The sequence below is a fragment of the Silene latifolia genome, chromosome Y, assembly GCF_048544455.1.
Source record: "Silene latifolia isolate original U9 population chromosome Y, ASM4854445v1, whole genome shotgun sequence".
Lineage (NCBI taxonomy): Eukaryota > Viridiplantae > Streptophyta > Magnoliopsida > Caryophyllales > Caryophyllaceae > Silene > Silene latifolia.
In genome coordinates this window covers 197,717,080-197,736,678 of record NC_133538.1, presented here as the reverse complement: position 1 = coordinate 197,736,678, position 19,599 = coordinate 197,717,080, and the positions used below count along the sequence as shown (strand labels likewise).

General features: G+C 39.3%; 1 protein-coding gene across 1 annotated transcript; it reads left to right on the top strand.

Annotated features, from left to right (window-relative positions):
- The first annotated feature begins 8,124 nt into the window (after window positions 1-8,124).
- Window positions 8,125-8,538, top strand: LOC141629778 (uncharacterized). The gene has a single exon (XM_074442727.1). It carries the CDS (start codon window positions 8,125-8,127, stop codon window positions 8,536-8,538), a length of 414 nt encoding a protein of 137 aa, XP_074298828.1.
- The last annotated feature ends 11,061 nt before the right edge of the window (window positions 8,539-19,599 follow it).

Below are 19,599 nucleotides of genomic sequence, written 5' to 3'. Positions count from 1 at the left end.
AGGATGCCGGGAGAGGACGATTCCAGCAAGACAACCGGTGATGGTTCAGGCACACTTCAAGAACAGCTAGATGAGATGAAACAAGCTATGGCAGAGCTAAAGTATATAATGAAGAACCTTCCAATTGGACGAGGTAGAGAACGAAGTCCAAGTCGTAGTATGTCTCGTGGATCACATTCTGATGATGCGGTTTCCAAGTCCAAAAAGGAGAACAAAAATGATGATGATCGAGGTCTAAAACTTGACATACCTGATTTCAATGGAGATTTATATCACGAAAAGTTTTTGGATTGGATTAGGCAAGCTGAACGAGTTTTCGAGTACAAGGAATACGATGAGCATAAACAATTCAAGGTAGCTATTCTAAAACTCACTAAATATGCATCATTGTGGTATGAAAACTTGAAAAAACAGAGGAAGCGAGATCAGAAGAGCAAGATTGATACTTGGGAGAAACTTAAGAAGCACCTTATGAGGAGATTCTTACCAACAGATTATGAGCAAGAAAATTACCTAAAATTGCAATCTTTATCACAAGAAAATTTGTCTGTGGCCGAGTACATTAAAGAATTCGAAAGGATGATGATGTTTTGTGATCTTGAAGAGAAGGAAGAGCTTAGAGTCGCAATATTCATCAAGGGTCTAATACCGTCACTTGCATCAAAAGTTGAGGTTCAGATTTACAATGGGTTTGATGATGTGTGTCGTTTGGCTCTAATATTCGAAAAGCAAGACAAAACAAAGAAATCCTATACCTATTCGAAAGGAGCAAGTTCTGGCTCGAGTTCTTATTCTAAACCAACGAGCAAGCAAAAGGAAGTTGTGACAGAAGAAGTAAAAGACAAAGGTAAGGGTGTCGTAGAACCTAAGGGTAGCTCATTAAGACGCTGTTTTAAATGCCAAGGCTATGGTCATATAGCTAATGAATGTCTACAAAAGAGAGCACTTACCGCTCAAGAATTGCGCAACATAGTTCCAGAATTCGTTCAAACCGAACAGTCAACAGAACTGTTTGATATCGAGGAGGACGAAGAAGAAGGTGTCGCCTATGATGTTGATCCATTGAGTAAAGAGGAGTGTTTGGTAATTCGTAATCTTCATGTGGAAACAACTCCGGTTGAAGCTGAACAAAGGGACCAAATATTTCACACTCGTTGCAAGGTACATTCTAAAATTTGCAATCTAATCATTGATAGTGGATCATGTACCAATGTTGTGTCAAAGGAGTTAGTTGATGAGCTGAAATTACAAACCAAGAATCATAATAAGCCATATAAATTGCATTGGTTGAATGGGGACAATGGAATACAAGTAAGGAAGCAAGCATTAGTTTCTTTGAGCTTGGGACCTTATAATGATGATATTTGATGCGACGTGATTCCTATGAATGCGTGCCATATTCTATTGGAACGACCATGGCAGTTTGATCGAAAGGTTGAACATGATGGAAGAACTAACATATATAATGTGACCAAGGGCAAAACCACATTCAATTTGAAGCCTTTATCACCGAATAAAATCAAGGAGCTGAAATCAAAGAAGGGGAGCTTATTTATGGAAGCTCGTGAGGTTGAAGAGGTTCTAGCTTGTGGAGAACAAGCCTATGTTCTTATGGTTCGTGAATTAGAAGCCAATGGTGAAGGAAGCAGCCGTGAAGTTCAAGGGCTATTAAAAGAGTTTTGCGATGTATTTCCCGAAGAATTACCGGTTGGATTACCTCCTTTAAGAGGTATTGAACATCAAATTGACTTAATTCCAGGAGCTCAATTACCAAATAAACCAGCCTATCGTTGTAATCCCGAAGAAGCAAAAGAATTACAAAGGCAGGTACAAGAATTAAATGATAGGGGTTATGTTCAAGAAAGGTTGAGTCCTTGTGCCGTACCAGCTCTATTGGTTCCAAAGAAAGATGGGACTTGGAGGATGTGTATTGATAGTAGGGCCGTTAACAATATCACAATAAAATATCGATTTCCTATGCCGAGTTTGGATGATATGTTAGACGAGTAGAGTGGATCACGAGTATTTTCGAAGCTTGATTTACGAAGTGGTTATCATCAAATGAGAATTCGTGAAGGTGACGAATGGAAAACATCGTTCAAGACTAAGCAAGGGTTGTTTGAGTGGCTCGTTATGCCATTTGGTCTTTGCAATGCTCCTAGTTCGTTTATGAGATTGATGAACGAAGTGTTGAGGCCGTTCTTAAACAAGTTTGTGGTGGTGTATCTCGATGATATTCTTATTTATAGCAAGAGCAAGGAGGAACATATTGAACATCTCCGTGAAGTGTTTAAAATGCTACGAAAACAGAAACTATATGGCAAAATGGAGAAGTGCACGTTCATGGTGTCAAGCGTGGTGTTCCTAGGTTATATTGTTGGTGAGAATGGTGTGAGCATGGATCCGTCCAAGGTGGAGGCAATCAAGCATGGCCGGTTCCTAAATCAACAACTGAGGTTCGTAGTTTTCATGGTTTGGCTTAATTTTATCGAAGGTTTATCCAAAATTTCAGTACAATCATGGTGCCTATAACCGAGTTGACGAGGAAGGGTGAATTTGTATGGACTCCTAGTGCATAGAAGGCATTCGATGAGGTAAAATCTAAACTAAGCTCCGCACCTGTTTTGACACTTCCTAATTTTGATAAATTATTCGAAGTTGAGTGTGATGCGAGTGGAGTTGGGATTGGGGCTGTTTTCGTGCAAGATAAACGGCCAGTAGCTTACTTTAGTGAAAAGTTGGGTGGTGCGCGATTGGATTACTCGACTTATGATAAGGAGTTCTATGCAATTGTGAGAGCATTGGATCATTGGGGTCATTATTTGCGACCTAAACCATTTGTGTTACATTCGGATCATGAAGCATTGAAGCATATTCATGGACAACAGAAGTTAAATCAAAGACATGCCAAGTGGGTTGAGTTTCTACAATCTTTTACTTTCTCATCAAAGTATAAAACGGGAGCTTTTAATGTTGTTGCTGATGCGTTGTCTCGAAGACATACTTTATTGATCGAGTTAGATGCAAGAATGCTTTGGTTTGAACATATCAAAGAACTGTACAAATCTGATCCAGAGTTTGCTAAGGAGATTATTGAGCCAACGGGGTTATGTACTATTCAAGACGGTTATCTATTCAAAGGCAATCGATTATGTATTCCCAACGGATCAATTCGAGAGCTTTTGATTCGTGAAGCTCATGGTGGTGCAATAGCTGGACACTTTGGAGTAAATAAGACTAATGATATTTTGAGTGAGCATTTTTATTGGCCAATGATGAGCAAAGATGTGCAAGAGATCGTGGCTAAGTGTGTGGTGTGTCAAAAGGCAAAGAGTAAGTTCAATAAGGGACTTTATACGCCCTTGCCCGTACCTACACAACCGTGGAATGAGGTAAGTATGGACTTTATACTTGGTTTACCTAGAACTCAAAGAGGAAAGGATTCAATTATGGTTGTTGTGGATCGATTTTCAAAGATGGCGCATTTCATCCGATGTCATAAAACCGATGACGCTACCAATATTGCTGAACTTTATTTCAAAGATATTGTTCGATTACATGGTATTCCACTTACTATTGTGTCGGATCGAGATGTTAAGTTCTTCAGCTACTTTTGGAAGACATTATGGAGATTGGTTGGAACGAAGTTTTTATTTAGTACTTCTCATCATCCACAAAAATATGGACAAACCGAGGTGACTAATAGAACTTTGGGAAGCTTGTTACGAGGTTTGGTTAGCAAGAGTACGAAAGATTGGGATGTTAAGTTAGCTCATGCTGAGTTTGCATACAACCGAACGCCGTCAATGACCACGGGAAGATTACCATTCGAAATTGTTTATGGGGTGAATCCGTATCTTCCTATTGATTTGGTTCCTATACCAAAGAAGGATGTGATGAGTTTCGAAGCAAAGGAAAGACAAGCTGCATTTCTTCGAGTTTGTGAACAAGTTAAAACACAAATCGAGAAAGCCAATGCTAGATACAAGGAGAAAGCAAATAAACATCGAAAGCAACCTGTTTTCAAAGTTGGAGAGTTAGTATGGTTACACATAAGGAAGGAACGTTTTCCATCCAAGAGGAAGAATAAATTGATGCCAAGAGCCGATGGACCATTCAAGATACTTGAAAGCTATGGGCCTAATGCCTACAAGTTAGAATTGCCGAGTGAGTATGGAGAAGTAAGTGCGACATTCAATGTTGGAGATTTGTCACCGTACTTAGATGACGAAAATTTGAGGTTAAATTCTCAAAAAGAAGGGGAGAATGATGCAGGAGCACTTGAAGAAAATGAAAATCAAGTCTTAATTAGTCGAAATGTAACTCACATTTCTGAAGGTTTCAAAATGGGCTCAAGTATCGTGAATATGATAGCATGGAGAGGCCAAGGTGACGGGTTGGAGTCCATCTAAGTCAACACGCCAACCAACGAGGGTCAAGGTCGGTACTGATGGAGGTGTTTAAGATTATTAGTTTCCTTATTTTTGCTTTCCTAATTCTAGTCAATAAATTTAAGGTAGTATTGTTATTTCCTTATAGTCTATTTCCTAATCTTAGCAAGATTGTAATAAGGCAAATTGCCATAATATGGGTCGGATTTCATAATCAGTTTAGGACAAGTTAAGGAAGTTTAGGGAAGGGAGGTCGGTTTCCTTATAGTATAAATATGGTCTTTTGTATTCAGTTTTATGCATTTAAGTTTAGAGATTAATACAAGTTTTCTTGTTGCTTATTGCTTGCGAACTTTGAGAGTCTTATTTCTTTCTTGAGAGGGAGAGATTAGAGTGTGATTGATCCTTGCGAGGTGAGAGTCACAAAAACACAGTCGTGTGTGAGTTCGAGTTCCTTGCGAGGGAGGAGAGTTTATTCAAGTCATATCCTTTTAATTTTCGTCAAAAACATATAAAAATCAAATAAAAAGCTTAATATTCCGCTGCGTTTTTTACAACAAAATCCGAACAACGTACTGTTCATATCTTTAAAATCGACCAGTTTTGACATCATTCAGTCCTTCATAGAGAGATAGACTTCAGAGTTTGCCTTCTGAAGTGTTAAGAAGTTTCTTCAGAATCCCCTGTAACCTCTAATGCCTTCAGACATTAAGCTATCTTCAGACCAAAGAGTTTTGCCGAAGCGCCTTCAGTCCCGTTTCACCCAGGGGTGTCTCAGGTATGGTTTCTTCTTATGGCTGGCGAGCTTTCTTACGTAGTCTAATGGACTTTAAACGACCCTCCCTGGAAGTCGACAGACTCTAAAATGTTCCCAACGACAGGTCCTTGGCTCAGACCCCTTGAGCCGCCTCGCGTCGCCATAGTCGTCAGGTTGTAATCTTCGATTCACTTGAGGGCTATACTTTGACTTTCACATTGTCCAAGCCTCAGTCAAAGTGGGGGCTATGTAGATACCTCGTTTCTGCACCTCCCGCCAAACACCCAGTGATGATTGGGCCGCATGTTTAGCATATGTTGCGATTTTATGACGTTTTGTAAATCGGTTAATAAAAGGTAACTCATACACTTGTGTCTACCTCATGGTTGTCATCTAGGTGTCATTACGGTCGTTTTGGCAGTAATTATAGTAAATTTGGAGTCCGGGTCAAAAACTGTCTTTATTTCCTAAAACCGTCAAAACCCGAGTCAAAAAGAAATGTGCTTGTCTACCTAAGGTTAGGATGTCATAAAATGTTGTGAGTATATCTCATTTTTGAGTCTCATATCACTTTTTTGGGCTAAACTTAAAGTTTACATTACAAAATGTGCATTTCATTTAGCTAAAATGACAACCCGAGCTTTAGGCCCGTTTTACGAGGTGATAACGACTTTTTTGGGTCAGGCCTCTTTCACAGAAAGTTCTAGATCTTTCTCTTAGCTTTCCAACGCCACCAAAATCACCTTAATCCGAGTCTTGTAGAAAAGTTATGCCTAAAATACGACAGTCTGTGAAACGCGTTTTCTACGCGCAAAAGGATCCTCCCGAGAAAGGACGCAGTAAGCACTGCGCCTCTTCTAAGGGACGCAGCACATGCTGCGCCTTTTCTCAAGGCTTTGTTTTTGTCCAAGTTTCCGTGTTTCAACTAAGTCGGTTATTTCCGGACCTTTCTTTCCCATTACTTTCCAAATTCTACCCTTACCATAATTCCTCCGTGTGTTTAGTATAAATAGAGGCCTTTGCCTCACATATTTTTCAGGCGAGTGTCCGCCCTTCTATTCTCCCTTTGCATTCTAGACCTTGCTCTAAGCTTTCGACGCCTACGTGCTTGATCAATCGACCACGTAAGCTCAGATCATTCTGAGTACCAGTCACGTTTGCAAGACCGACCAATTTGACCACTATACAATTAATTAATCAATCTTTTTAATTCCTTTTTCAAGGGCACTTTCATATTTGCATTAAAGTTCGAGTCGAGTTACAACTAAAAGCCGATTTAGTTAAATCTCGCGGCGCTAACATGTAAATCTAAGGGTGTAAAATCTCTATTTTTTTTAATGTATTTTATTTTATTGTAATTAATGTACGGATTTATATCATAAGTATGCTCAAACCGTCTTTTAAAATCACCTTTTAAAACCTTTTGACGGAAACAGCAGAGATCTGACGCGGGGAAGAATTGCATCAACTGATGCGCCTCTTGGAAAGGCCGCAGCAGCTGCTGTGCCTCTTCCAGAGGCCGCTTTCAGTTGTTGTACTTCTTCTTCTTCCTCGGGTTTTTTCTCCTTTCGCCTTATATTTTCTTTCTTCGTCCTTTTTCTCTTATTTCATCTAGTAATTCTAAAATTAGTTTTTTTATATTCTTTTTCGACCTTTTTTCGGCTTAAATTCCTTATAATTCAATATTTGCGGGTTTTCGTCATCTTATTCAAACCCGGATTTAAAGGATTTGATTTCTCCATATCGAGTCGTTTGAATGCGTCTTTTGTACATAATTTTATTTATTTTCCAGTTTTATAACTTTAATTCCATTTTCAAATCTAAAGTTTCAAACCGTCGTAGTCTTTAATTCATTATAATAATTTATTTTAATCTGACTTATGACGACCTTTAGCATATGTAATCTGACTAAATCACTTATATTCGAGTCGTATACTAATAATCAATGTAAATTAACCAACGAACATTAACAAACCGCGAGTCTGACTTTCTCAGTCAGATCCCAACTCGAGAACAGTCGCATAAACTGATGCGCCTCTTCTAGAGGACGCAGTTTATGCTGCGCCTGTTCTGAGATGGCTTCTGCCTCTGAACTCTTCTCGTCTTGACGCAGGGTTTCTAATTAGGTTTCTAATTAACTATTATTCTTATTATCACAATAATTCGACATATTTTCCATATAGTTCATATTTTCCATAATTTCTATTTTATTTTTATTTCTTTATTTTTTATTTTTCGTAATTTATTTTATTTCCTATTTTTTTTAATTTCCTTATTTAAATCAATTTCCAATTTCCTTATTTTTCCAATTTTCTAATTTTCCTTATTTCATTTATTCTTTTCTTTTCTTTTATTTCTAAAAATCTTTTGGGCATGTTTATGATGCAAATTCAAATATCTATTGTAATTTATTTCTTATTCCTTTGTAATATTTCTTATTATCTTGTATGATGTATTTACTTAGTTTTCACATGTAATCAATTCTAACTCTCAACTCGACATTAATGGTTGCTAAATTATTTGTTCACCGACATAGTTTAATTCACATGCTAGGATTAATCTGTGGATGCTGCATTGCATGCATATAATCGACGACATATCAACTATGAACGATTTCCCTAATCATTAGTAGAGGCCGCTATCGAGGCGGGCGGGGTTAAATGTTCAGCAAAAGGACTTTCTAATACGTACCCTCACAACTTACTCCAGACCCTCTGTGAACATCCGTGTTCATTGACATCCACAAGTGTTATTCTAGACATAGAATGATAAGGGTAACGAGTTCTTAGTGTTCATGTCACTACTTTGTGTCTTGACATGGCACGAGGTATTCGAATGGTTCCAATTTTCCATAAAAATTGGTGGCGACTCCACAAATGAGCGCTTATTTCAAGTGCTTCCGCGTGCGCTGCGGGTGGCCCATGTCCACAACATGACGGACAAGAACATCATGATGCACTTATCATAACACTGTTAATGGCCAATTGCACAGTTAGAAAGGTTTTGGTAGATACTGGTAGCTCGGTCAATCTAATCATGTTGAAAACCATAGAAAACATGGGATTCAGCGAGAAGAACTTGCAGAAGAAAACCATCCCGCTGGTAGGGTTCAGTGGAGAGACAGCTAACTCATTGGGAGAAATTGTGATCCCAACCTATACAGGAGGAGTTAATAAACAGGTAAGGTACTTGGTCATAGATGGACCATCTACCTACAATGTTATCCTTAGAAGACCATGGTTACATCTAATGAAAACAGTCCCCTCAATATATCATAAATGTGTAAAGTTCCCTACACCATGGGGAGTGAAAACAATCCGAGGAGACCAGGAGGAAGCTAGAGGCTGCTGCAAGAAGGCGTTAAAGTGCACTGCCATCCCTCCAGCATAGCAATTACAGAAAAAACGTGTCCAGGACGAATACATTGAGCCTCCAGCTGAGGAGCTAGATCAGATCAACTTGGACAAGCTACACCCGGAGAGAACCGTGCTAATAGGGGCATGATGCACAGAAGACCTCAGACAACACCTAATCAAGTTCCTGCAAGCCAACATAGATTGTTTCGCATGGTCCCGTGATGACATGATAGGAATAGATCCATCCATCGATCATAACACACAAACTTAGCGTAGACCCAGGATGCAAGCCCATCCAGCAGAGGCGGAAAAAGTTCGCAGCTGAAAGGAATAAAGTGATCAACCAGGAGGTAGACAGCCTGCTAGCAGCAAACAAGATAAGAGAGGTAAAATATCCAGAGTGGCTATCAAACGTGGTGGTGGTACCCAAGAAGAATGGGAAGTGGAGAGTATGCATGGATTTCACCTGCCTCAACAAAGCATGCCCCAAGGACCCCTTCCCACTACCACACATTAATGCAATGGTGGATGCAACAGATGGACAAGAAATATTAACATTCTTAGACGCCTGGAGTGGTTACAATCAAATCAAAATGGATCCAACAGATCAGGAGAAGACATCATTCATGTTTGAGAGAGGAATATACTGGTACAATGTCATGCCCTTCGGCCTGAAGAACGCAGGGTCCACATATCAAAAGCTGGTCAACCGGATGTTTAAAGAAAAAATAGGAAGAACCATGGAGGTATATATCGACGATATGGTGGTGAAGTCAGAGAAAGAGAAGGATCACATACACCATCTGGCAGAAACATTCAGCACCCTCAGAGAATAAAAAATAAAGCTAAACCCATCCAAATGCACCTTTGGAGTTTCATCCGGCAAATTCTTGGGCTACATCGTAACTCAAAGGGGAATAGAGGCCAACACCGAGCATATTAAGGTCGTACTACAGCTAGAGTCACCGGAAAAACCGAAGGATGTGCAAAGGCTAGCTGGAAAAGTGGCAGCTTTAAGCAGATTCATCCCAAGATCCTCAGACAAGTGCAGGCTATTCTACGATATATTGAGGAAGATCCAGAAGTTCGAGTGGATGGCAGACCATGAGCAGGAATTCAGGGAGCTGAAGCACTACCTTAGCACCCCGCCGCTACTATCAAAGCTAGAACAGGGAGAACCACTATTTCTCTACCTGGCATTCACAGAGGTAACAGTAACTGCGGTTCTAGTCAGAGAGCAGGACAAGGAGCAGAAGCCAGTCTACTATGTAAGCAAGTCTCTGCTACCACCAGAGACCAGGTACACAGCTCTTGAAAAATTGGTACTAGCACTTGTTATTGCATCATACAAACTGCGCCCCTACTTTGAGTCCCACACCATATATGTCGTGACCAATTATCCATTAAAATCTGTAATGACGAAGCCTGAGTTGTCAGGCAGAATGTCAAAATGGTCCGTACACCTTAGTGGCTACGACATCAGGTATGATCCAAGAACGGCGATAAAATTACAGGCGCTAGTAGATTTTGTGTCATATTTCAGCCCAACTATCCAGAATCTGGCAGACAAGGAGATCCTAACCCTAAAAGGGAACAAGGAGGTAGAAGTCTGGCAGATGCACATCGATAGAGCCTCCAACCAAAGGGGGGAAGGTGTAAGCCTAATCTTGCGATCACCATAGGAAGATCCGATAGCGCAAGCAGTGCGGTGAGAATTTAAGGCAACTAACAATGAAACAAAATATGAAGCCCTAATAATAGGAATGCAGCTAGCTCTGGAGTTAGGAGTCATGAACCTACAGATATTCAGTGACTCCTTACTGATAGTTAACCATGTGAATAATGAATTCATAGCCAGGGACTCAAAGATGATCGCCAACTTAAAGGTGGCAAAGGAGCTGAAACCAAAGTTCAAAGATTGCAAGCTCAAGCAGATCCCTAGAGACCAGAATGTGGAGGCAGATGCCCTAGCAACTATAGGGGCAACCTTCAAACCGGCCAAGCTGTCTAACGTCCCCATCGCACACATGCTGGAACAATCTATCCAAAAATTAGAAGAAGCAGATAAAGGAGAACTAGAAGATCAACAAGATGGGGCGGCAGTTCTACCTACCACAGATAGCTAGACAGCTGTCCAGCCGAACTTTCAGACAACCGACTATGCAGATGACTAGGACTGGCGGATGCCATACCTAGATTGGTTGAGACACGACAAGCTGCCAGATGACAAGAATGAGGTAAGGGGCTTTAAAATGAAAGCCTCCAGATTCGTACTAATTGAGAATGTGCTTTTTAGGAAGTCGTTGGCAGGACCCTACTTGCGGTGCCTGGATAAACAAGAAGCACAGACTGTATTGCATGCCCTTCACAGTGGAAAATGTTGAAACCATGTAGGGGGCAGGAGTCTGTCAAACAAAGCCCTCAGACAAGGCTACTTCTGGCCCACAATGAGGGCAGACTTGGCAGAATATGCCTGGAAATGCGACGTCTGACAACGCCTAGCGTCAATGATCCATCAGCCAGTAGAGCCCCTGTATCCCATCATTTCCCCTTGGCCATTCATGACATGGGGAATGGACATCGTGGTCCCTCTGCATAGAGCTAAAAGAAACAGAATATGGATGCTAGAAATGACAGACTATTTTTCCAAATGGATAGAAGCAGAAGCGTTCACAGAGGTAAAAGGCAAACAGGTCATCTATTTTATCAAACGTAATATCTTCTGAAGGTTTGGTATCCCGTCAGAAATTATATGTGACAATGGATCAAAATTTATATCAAACGACGCGAAAGGATACTAAGCAAGGTGGAACATCTCTCTGAAAAAGTCAGCACCCAGGACTGCAAAATCCAACAGGCAAGCTGAATCCACCAATAAGATCATCATGGAGAACTTAAGAAGGATATTATATGAGTTAGGAGGAAAGTGGGCAGATGAGTTTCCACTAGTGCTATGGTCAGACAGGACGACACCAAAGACGGGGGCAGGCCAGACACTCTTCAGCCTGGTGTTCGGCGCAGAAGCAGTAATTCCATCAGAGGTTCTAGTTCAAGCTCACAGATAGGGATGTATGACAGGGGAACTGAATAGTGCAGAGATGGTCAGAAGCCTGGACACGATAGACGAGCTGCGAGCAAGCGCAAAGATACGTCTGGCTGCCTACAAGCAGTCAGTCGCCAGAAGTTACAACAAGAACGTAAAAATCAGGCTCCTGGAGGTAGGAGACTTGGTTCTCCGCGAAGTGTTCCAAAACACCAGGAATCGTAAGGCAGGCAAATTCGCCTACAAATGGAAAGGACCATAACAGGTAGAAGGCATTGTTGGCCATGGGACGGACAGATTAATGACTATGGACGGTCAAATCATACACAAACCATGGAACATACTTCACCTGAAGAGGTATCACTTTTCATAATAATTAGAGTTTAGTGTACAGAGTAGTGTATCCAAAAAAGCCAAAAAAAAAAAAAAAACGGTAGTAGGCATACTACCAATTTTGTTCCATTTTCTTTTCTTTTATTTCTTTAAAATTTCAAAGCTACTATTAGAGTTGTGTGGTCTGTAAGCTTCCTGGGACCACAATTGCTCTGGCACCCTATGAGACAGCATCAGGTACTTCACATCGCTCTGGTGGAATTTTCTGTTTTCAGGCTTCTTTAAATGCATCACTCTGAACTCTAATATCTACGGTACATTGAAAGTGTTGCTAGCAGGACTGTCAACTGCAAATACGGGGTGATAATGCACATGGCACTCCAACATGCCTAACCTAAATTCTCCAGTAGGAGCACCCTCACCAGGCGGCTTGTGGAACATACGAAAGGGAGCCTGGCTGACAGCTTAAAGCTCATCCAGCTACCCTGAATACTGTTGGAATATGTGTCCTCCGACAATAATGCGATCACAATTGTTGATCATATTGATCACATGTTTAAATCTCATTTTAAGAATACGTAAAGGATGATTCATTTTATAGTCAACTGATCAACATTAATCGGTAACGATTGGCTTGCTAGAGTTTGACGTTACTGTCGTGGGACGGTGGTGGTCAGTTGATCCCTTAAGGTCACACCTAAAGGATGATGCCCTTATCTGTAAAGTTGATTAATTGTATGACGATACAAGTTGATCAATTCCTTAAAATTGAACAATTCGTTTGTGAGAGAGAATATTGATTTCTTATTTTAATGAGATTAAATAAGATTTATTTTGGTAATAAAATGCTTTATTACTAAAATTGTTTATTGTTTGAGAAACGATAGAAATAAGGATGAATGGTTAATTATAATTACAAGATGTTGTGAATTATAATTTTATGACCCATTTTATTTATGTGATCAAGTATCACTAGTCAATTTGTTGCATGTAATTTAATTAATTTGTAAAATGATATTTATGTGATGAATATGCATTAAATTAATTAATAACATGTATAAGACTACATGTGACATATTGTGTGACAAATGACAAATTGACAAAATAAAATGGTAGTCCATTTTAAGTAGGTGGACCGAATTGGAGGAGTATGTAGTGGGTTGTGCTTATATTATTTTATGTGATTGAATTTAAATAATAAGCCTTACATGCCTAAGGTTTTGAGAAGACAAAAAGCTAAAAAGTAAAAGACCATTTATTGGTCTCCTCCTCCTAAAAACCGTGCTCCCTCCCTCCTCCTTAGTGGATTTTTTTTCTCTAATTATTCTCTTATTGCTTGTCCATCCAAATGACATGCATAGTTTTTCCTCTCACATATTCATTCTTTTTCTTCATCAAAACATGAGATTTTTGATTGAAATTGTTCATAAAAGATTACTAAAATTATTAGTGTAATATATGAGTATTAGTAATCAATCTTTTCCGATTTCCGCTAGAATAATTTGATGTCATTTTGGGCATGGATTGGTTACATACTTATCATGCTCGATTTGAATGTCGAGACCAGAAAATAATTCTTACAAGCCCTTCAAGTCACCGTGTGTCTTATCAAGTGGTTAAAAGACAAACCGGTGCTAAATTAATTTATGCTATGAAGTTTGTCAATGCGATGAAAAAGGGTCATCAAGCCTTCTTGTGTATGGTGATTACTTCAGATTCTTCCTCTCTGCCTCCTAAAGAGAATGTTCCTGTGGTATGTGAATTTCCTGATGTTTTTCCGGATGAGCTACCGGGAATTCCTCCTGAAAGGGAAGTCGAATTTACTATTGATCTTATTCCTGGTACCGCCCTATTGCTAAAGCTCCTTATAGGTGGCACCGTCTGAAATGAAAGAGTCAAGACTCAAATTGGATGATTTGATTGCCAAAGGTTTTATCCGACCTAGCTCTTCACCTTGGGGTGCTCCTGTTCTCTTTGTAAGGAAGAAGGATGGATCTATGCGGTTATGTATAGATTATCGTGAACTTAACCGGTTTACTAACAAGAATAAATATCCTCTTCCTAGAATTGATGATATTTTCGACCAACTCCGAGGTGCTTCCACTTTTTCTAAAATTGATCTTCGTTCGGGCTATCATCAAATTCCAGTCCGAGAAGCTGACATTCCTAAAACCGCCTTCATTACGAGATATGGTCATTTCGAGTTTACAGTGATGCCATTCAGATTGACCAATGCTCCAGCAGTATTCATGGATCAGATGAACCGTACTTTCAGAGAAACCTTGACAAATGCGTTGTGGTGTTCATTGATGACATCTTGATCTATTCTAAATCTGAAGAAGAACATGCCAAACACCTTCGTGCTATTTTGGGGATTCTGCGCCGTGAAAAATGGTATGCTAAATTCTCTAAATGTGAATTCTGGTTACCTAAAGTGACCTTCCTTGGGCACGTCATTTCGAAAGAGGGCGTTATGGTAGATCCTGCCAAAATTGAAGCCGTTGTTAATTGGAAAAGTCCGACCAATGTTTCTGAAATCCGTAGTTTCCTTGGCTTGGCGGGTTACTATCGGCGGTTTATGAAGGATTTTTCAAAGATTGCTAGACCGATGACTCGATTCTTTGAAGAAAGAGTCTAAATTTGTGTGGTCTGAGGAGTGTGAAAATGCCTTCCAGGAATTGAAAAAGAGGTTGACTACCGCTCCGGTGTTGACCTTACCTGAAGAAGGAGTGGACTTTGATGTTTACTGTGATGCTTCTAAGCATGGTATAGGTTGTGTCTTGATGCAAAAAGGGAAAGTCATTGCGTATGCCTCTCGACAGCTTAGAGTTCATGAAGTTAACTACCCGACTCATGATCTTGAATTAGGCATGCGGTGGTGCATGCTTTGAAGATTTGGAGACACTACCTCATTGGAGTCCATTGCAACATCTACACCGACCACAAAAGCCTGAAATACCTCTTTACCCAAAAAGATCTGAACATGAGGCAAAGAAGATGGTTGGAATTGGTGACTGACTATGATGCCGATCTAATTTATCACGAAGGAAAAGCTAATGTGGTGGCCGATGCTCTTAGCAGAAAATCCTGTCATTCTTTGAATTCTTTTCGGGAATTACCTCTTGAACTTGCTTTAGAACTTCAAAAATTGGGAATAAGTCTTGTAAAAAGGGGCTCTAATCATCTTAATGCCATGTCAGCCGAACCTGACTTCTATCGTGAGATCCGTGCTTGCCTTCCCGATGATCCTACTTTCAAATCCATTCGAGCTAAAATTCAACTTGGGCAAGCTAAGGATTGTAAGATTGATGATGATGGGTATCTTCGTTATCATGGTAGAATCTATGTTCCGGAGGCAGCTGATTTGAGAAAAAGAATTCTTGATGAAGCACACCTCTCTCCTTACTCCGTTCATCCGGGAGGTACCAAAATGTACAAAGACTTGAGATTACAATTCTGGTGGCCTAGGATGAAGATTGAAGTTGTGGAGTATGTCAGTAAATGCCTCACCTGCCAGAAAGTAAAGATAGAGCATCAAAAGCCCGGGGGTTTGCTTCAACCCTTGGATGTTCCTCTTTGGAAATGGGAGTCTATTTCCATGGACTTTGTGATGGCTTTACCCAGGACTTCCACTGGGAAGAATGCTGTTTGGGTGGTTGTGGACCGATTGACTAAGTGTGCTCGGTTTATTCCCATCAAAGAGACCTGGAGTTTAGAAGTTCTAGCTCGTGTCTATGTGGATGAGGTAGTGCGTTATCATGGGGTTCCTAAAGATATAGTTTCAGATCGGGACCCTCGATTCTGTTCTCGTTTCTGGACTTCATTACAGGAGGCCTTGGGTAGTAAACTATTGATGAGCACTGCTTTTCACGCCGCCACTGATGGTCAAACCGAGAGAACAATTCAAACTTTAGAGGATCTTCTTCGTGCCTGTGCTTTAGATTTCCAAACTTCCTGGGAGAAATGTTTACCTCTGATTGAGTTCTCTTACAACAACAGCTATCAAGCCTCCATTAAAATGGCACCATATGAAGCTCTGTACGGTAGAAAATGCCGTACTCCAGTATGTTGGGATCAAACCCAAAATGTTCCAATGTTAGGACCTGATTTGGTGACCGAGTCCATTGAACAAGTTAAAATCATCCGGGAGCGGATGAAAGCCGCTCAGGACCGTCAAAAATCATATGCTGATGTCCGTCGTCGACCACTTTCTTTTGAGGTTGATGATCAAGTATTCCTTAAAGTGTCACCTATGAAAGGGGTGAAACGGTTTGGCGTAAAAGGGAAGCTGAGCCCTAAATATATTGGACCTTTCCGGGTGATTGAAAAGATTGGTCCTGCTTCGCTTACCGTTTAGAATTGCCCCAAATCGAGCAAGGTTCACAATGTCTTCCATGTTTCTCAGTTGAGGAAGTACATTAGTGACCCTAGCCATATCATCCAAGAAGAGATTCTTGAATTGGAACCTAACTTGGCGGTTGAAGAAAGGCCAATTCGGATTCTTGAAAAAGGCAACAAGCAACTTAGGAGCAAAGTTGTACCTCTAGTCCGAGTTCTTTGGCGTTGTGGAAATGTCGAAGAAGAGACTTGGGAGACTGAAGCTTCTATGTTAGCTAAATATCCTGAATTATTCTCGTAAGGTATTCCTTTTTCTTACTCTTTTTCCGCGTTACTAAGCCGTATATAATCATAATTAGTAAAGATATTATTCTTATTATAGAATTTTAAACTAAAATTTTGAAAATGCTTTTATGATTTTTAATGGTTTTAACATTAATGAGTATTAAATCTCGTTATTGGTGACGTCCCAATAATGGGTTTTCTCATTTATTGGTGTAGAAATATTTATATATCTGGATATGAAATGTGGATGTTCTTGTCTGATCAACAAGAGTATCACCGTTTCATTGAAAAGATACCTATATTTTACCTAAGATTAAATTATTAAGATGTTGTTTATTAAAATTTCTCCTTCTAAGTTTCGAGGACGAAACTTTTTAAAAGGAGGGGTGATTGTAACACCCCGTAATTTCGGACCGTTATTATTTTGCGAAAGTAATTTATTAATCAAGTTGAATTTAATATTAATGTATTTGAAGTAATAATAATTCAACGAAATGTAATTCTATTATATTTTGAAGTAAATTATTTAATTTGATAGTTTCGAAAAGTTTAAAAATAGTTTAAACCATGTAAAAACCTTTTATATCGAAATAAGGGCATATCGGGAAAAATGGCAATTCTTTTGAAAATTGGGCAAACGATTTTGGAAATGGGTCATATGAATACTCAATCTTCTTGTAAACTCGTGTTTAAGAATTTTGGCAATGTCGGAATTTGCGTTTGACAAACGGTTCTAATTATTGTCGAAACGAGCCAAAACCGACTAATAAAATTTCCGCCAAATCCCGCTCTTTCCCCCCCTTCTCATGGCACCACTACTCCCTCCTTCCTTTTTGTTTTTTTTTCTTTTTCATCTTCATCTCCCTTGAATGTTCTAAACTATTCTACACTAAAACACCATTTTTATAACAAAACCTAAGCTTTTCTAAGCTAATTTTCATCGTAATTTACTCGTTTCTACTCCAAATTTCATAAGGATTACATATTTGGAATCCTCTCTTCATTTCCAACATCCTAGTATGTATTAAGTTCATTTGCCCTAAATTTATTTTGTCCACCATTTTTAGGGTTTTGATTATTAGTGCTTATAATTGTGTTTTTATTGTTTATTTAGGTGAAGATTTAGAAGACGAGTTTGGAGACTCGTATATAGTTGAAGATAGTGGCTAGATTGCATATTAGGGTTTGGTGTTCAAGGTGCTAATTGCTCATTTTGTTGCTAAAGGTAACATATTTCGAGTTACTCGACGAATTAATGTCACATTCTTTGCTTTTTTTTGTATGATTTTGTGATTGTTATTTGAGTAGTTTATTTCACATGAAAATATGTGTTAAATTCAAGTCTTTTTTATGTTAAGTTCACATATTAGTATGGAAATGAAATGGGAATGATTAATTGATACTTAAAATGATGTTAAAATGAACAAAAACGGAGAAACGAGGGAAAGGGGGTGGCGGCACAGGCGAATGAAGGCAGCCCACGACCTTGGGGTTGGCCGGGTTGGCCCGTTGCTTGTTTCGCGGTTTTTCATGCGTTGTTCGTCGTTTCGGGCGTATTAATGTTATATTTAGTATAAGTAACATATGGGTAGTCTTATGAAATGAATAATGTTAGTAGTAAATATAATGTTGATGGTAAAGTTATGTTTATATTGGTAGTTGGCACATGTTAGGATAGGTTATAATATGAAATTGTAATGAATAGGCTTAAAATGAATTTTATAGCGATAATTGTAATGTTTGGATGATTATGCCGAAAATCGAGCCTTAGTCCCTTTGACCGAATCGATGTCGATCAATTGTGTGATTGGTCACCATGATTGAACCCGTGCTGTCGCGGTCAGGGGTTGCGGTAAAAATTCGGTTGGATGAAAATATTGTGAAAAATGGATATTTGGCCATATTCTTGTTTTAGGCCATTAATTATGTTTTTATTTCACATATGTTGTTGGTTGATTTGGAATGGGTTCTTATATTGTAGAAACGGCCTTAGATTCCCTGAAACCTTTAATATTATTAATATTGCTTGAAATGGAATTGGTATTGAATACTTCTTGCGGGTTGTTGTGTTTGTCATAGATAGGTCTTTATAGTCTTTGACGAGTATATGTTCACCGCTGCTAATAGCCTTTGTGTTCCCGACTTGGTGGGTTTATATCCAAGTTGGGGCATGACCTCATTACTTATTTTGAGGGTAAGTGGTCAGCTTAAGTACTAGCCAACCCTTTGGTGGACTCCTTAGGGTACTCACATGGTTTTATAAAATTGTGGGTCTTGGGTGCGGTGGTGTGTATCCGCATGTCTAGGTCTGCGCAGATTTAGGACTAGGGTTGTGTTGTGTCTTGGCCATGTTTTGATAGAACCTCTGAGCCAAGATACCGGTTCGATTACCTTCCCTACCTCGTGGTATAGACTCGAGTTCTGAGTGACTATTGACGGTGCTAAGAACTTATGCCTATCTTTGATATATTGCCCTTTCTTGTATGGTGATTTTATGAATTGTAATAGGTGAAATGCAAGCCGGTTACAATTGATAAAGTTTGGATTACTGCTTGTTATATGTTTCACATGATAGTTTAATTTGGTCAGTTTAGTGTTCATATGTTAGAATATTCGATAATTAGTTTATTTATGATGTTGTTTACATGTTACATTACATGTTACATTAAATATAACATTTCGTGGCTGGGAGGACTCGAAGTTACTCCCCACTGAATTGTGGCTTTCGTGTTTGTATAAAATGCGATTGACAGGTTGATGATGATTAGATGGGGTACACGGACGAGCTAGTGAGCAAAAGAACCTTGGACTGAGTTTGGTTATATTTTGTAGTAAACCTTTAAACATATGGTTGTGTTTATATTTTGGAGGGACATATGTCTCCCTCTTTTACTTTGGTTTGTATCACTTTATTCTCACGACTTAGTATTGTCATGTAAATTAGTTTGTTAGTATTTGCAGGTTTTGGCACTCTTCATTTGGAAATGTTTGTGAATGGTTTAGAAAAGTTTTAAAAATTACAGGTTTTATCTAGTTGAACCAATTACAAACATATCCTGTCAGTTTTTCTGTAGAATTTACGTGTTTAATTAATGC

Bases quoted from the DNA above. Each gene is read 5' to 3' on its own strand.
- LOC141629778 (XM_074442727.1), top strand. From the start codon at position 8,125: ATGGCCAATTGCACAGTTAGAAAGGTTTTGGTAGATACTGGTAGCTCG.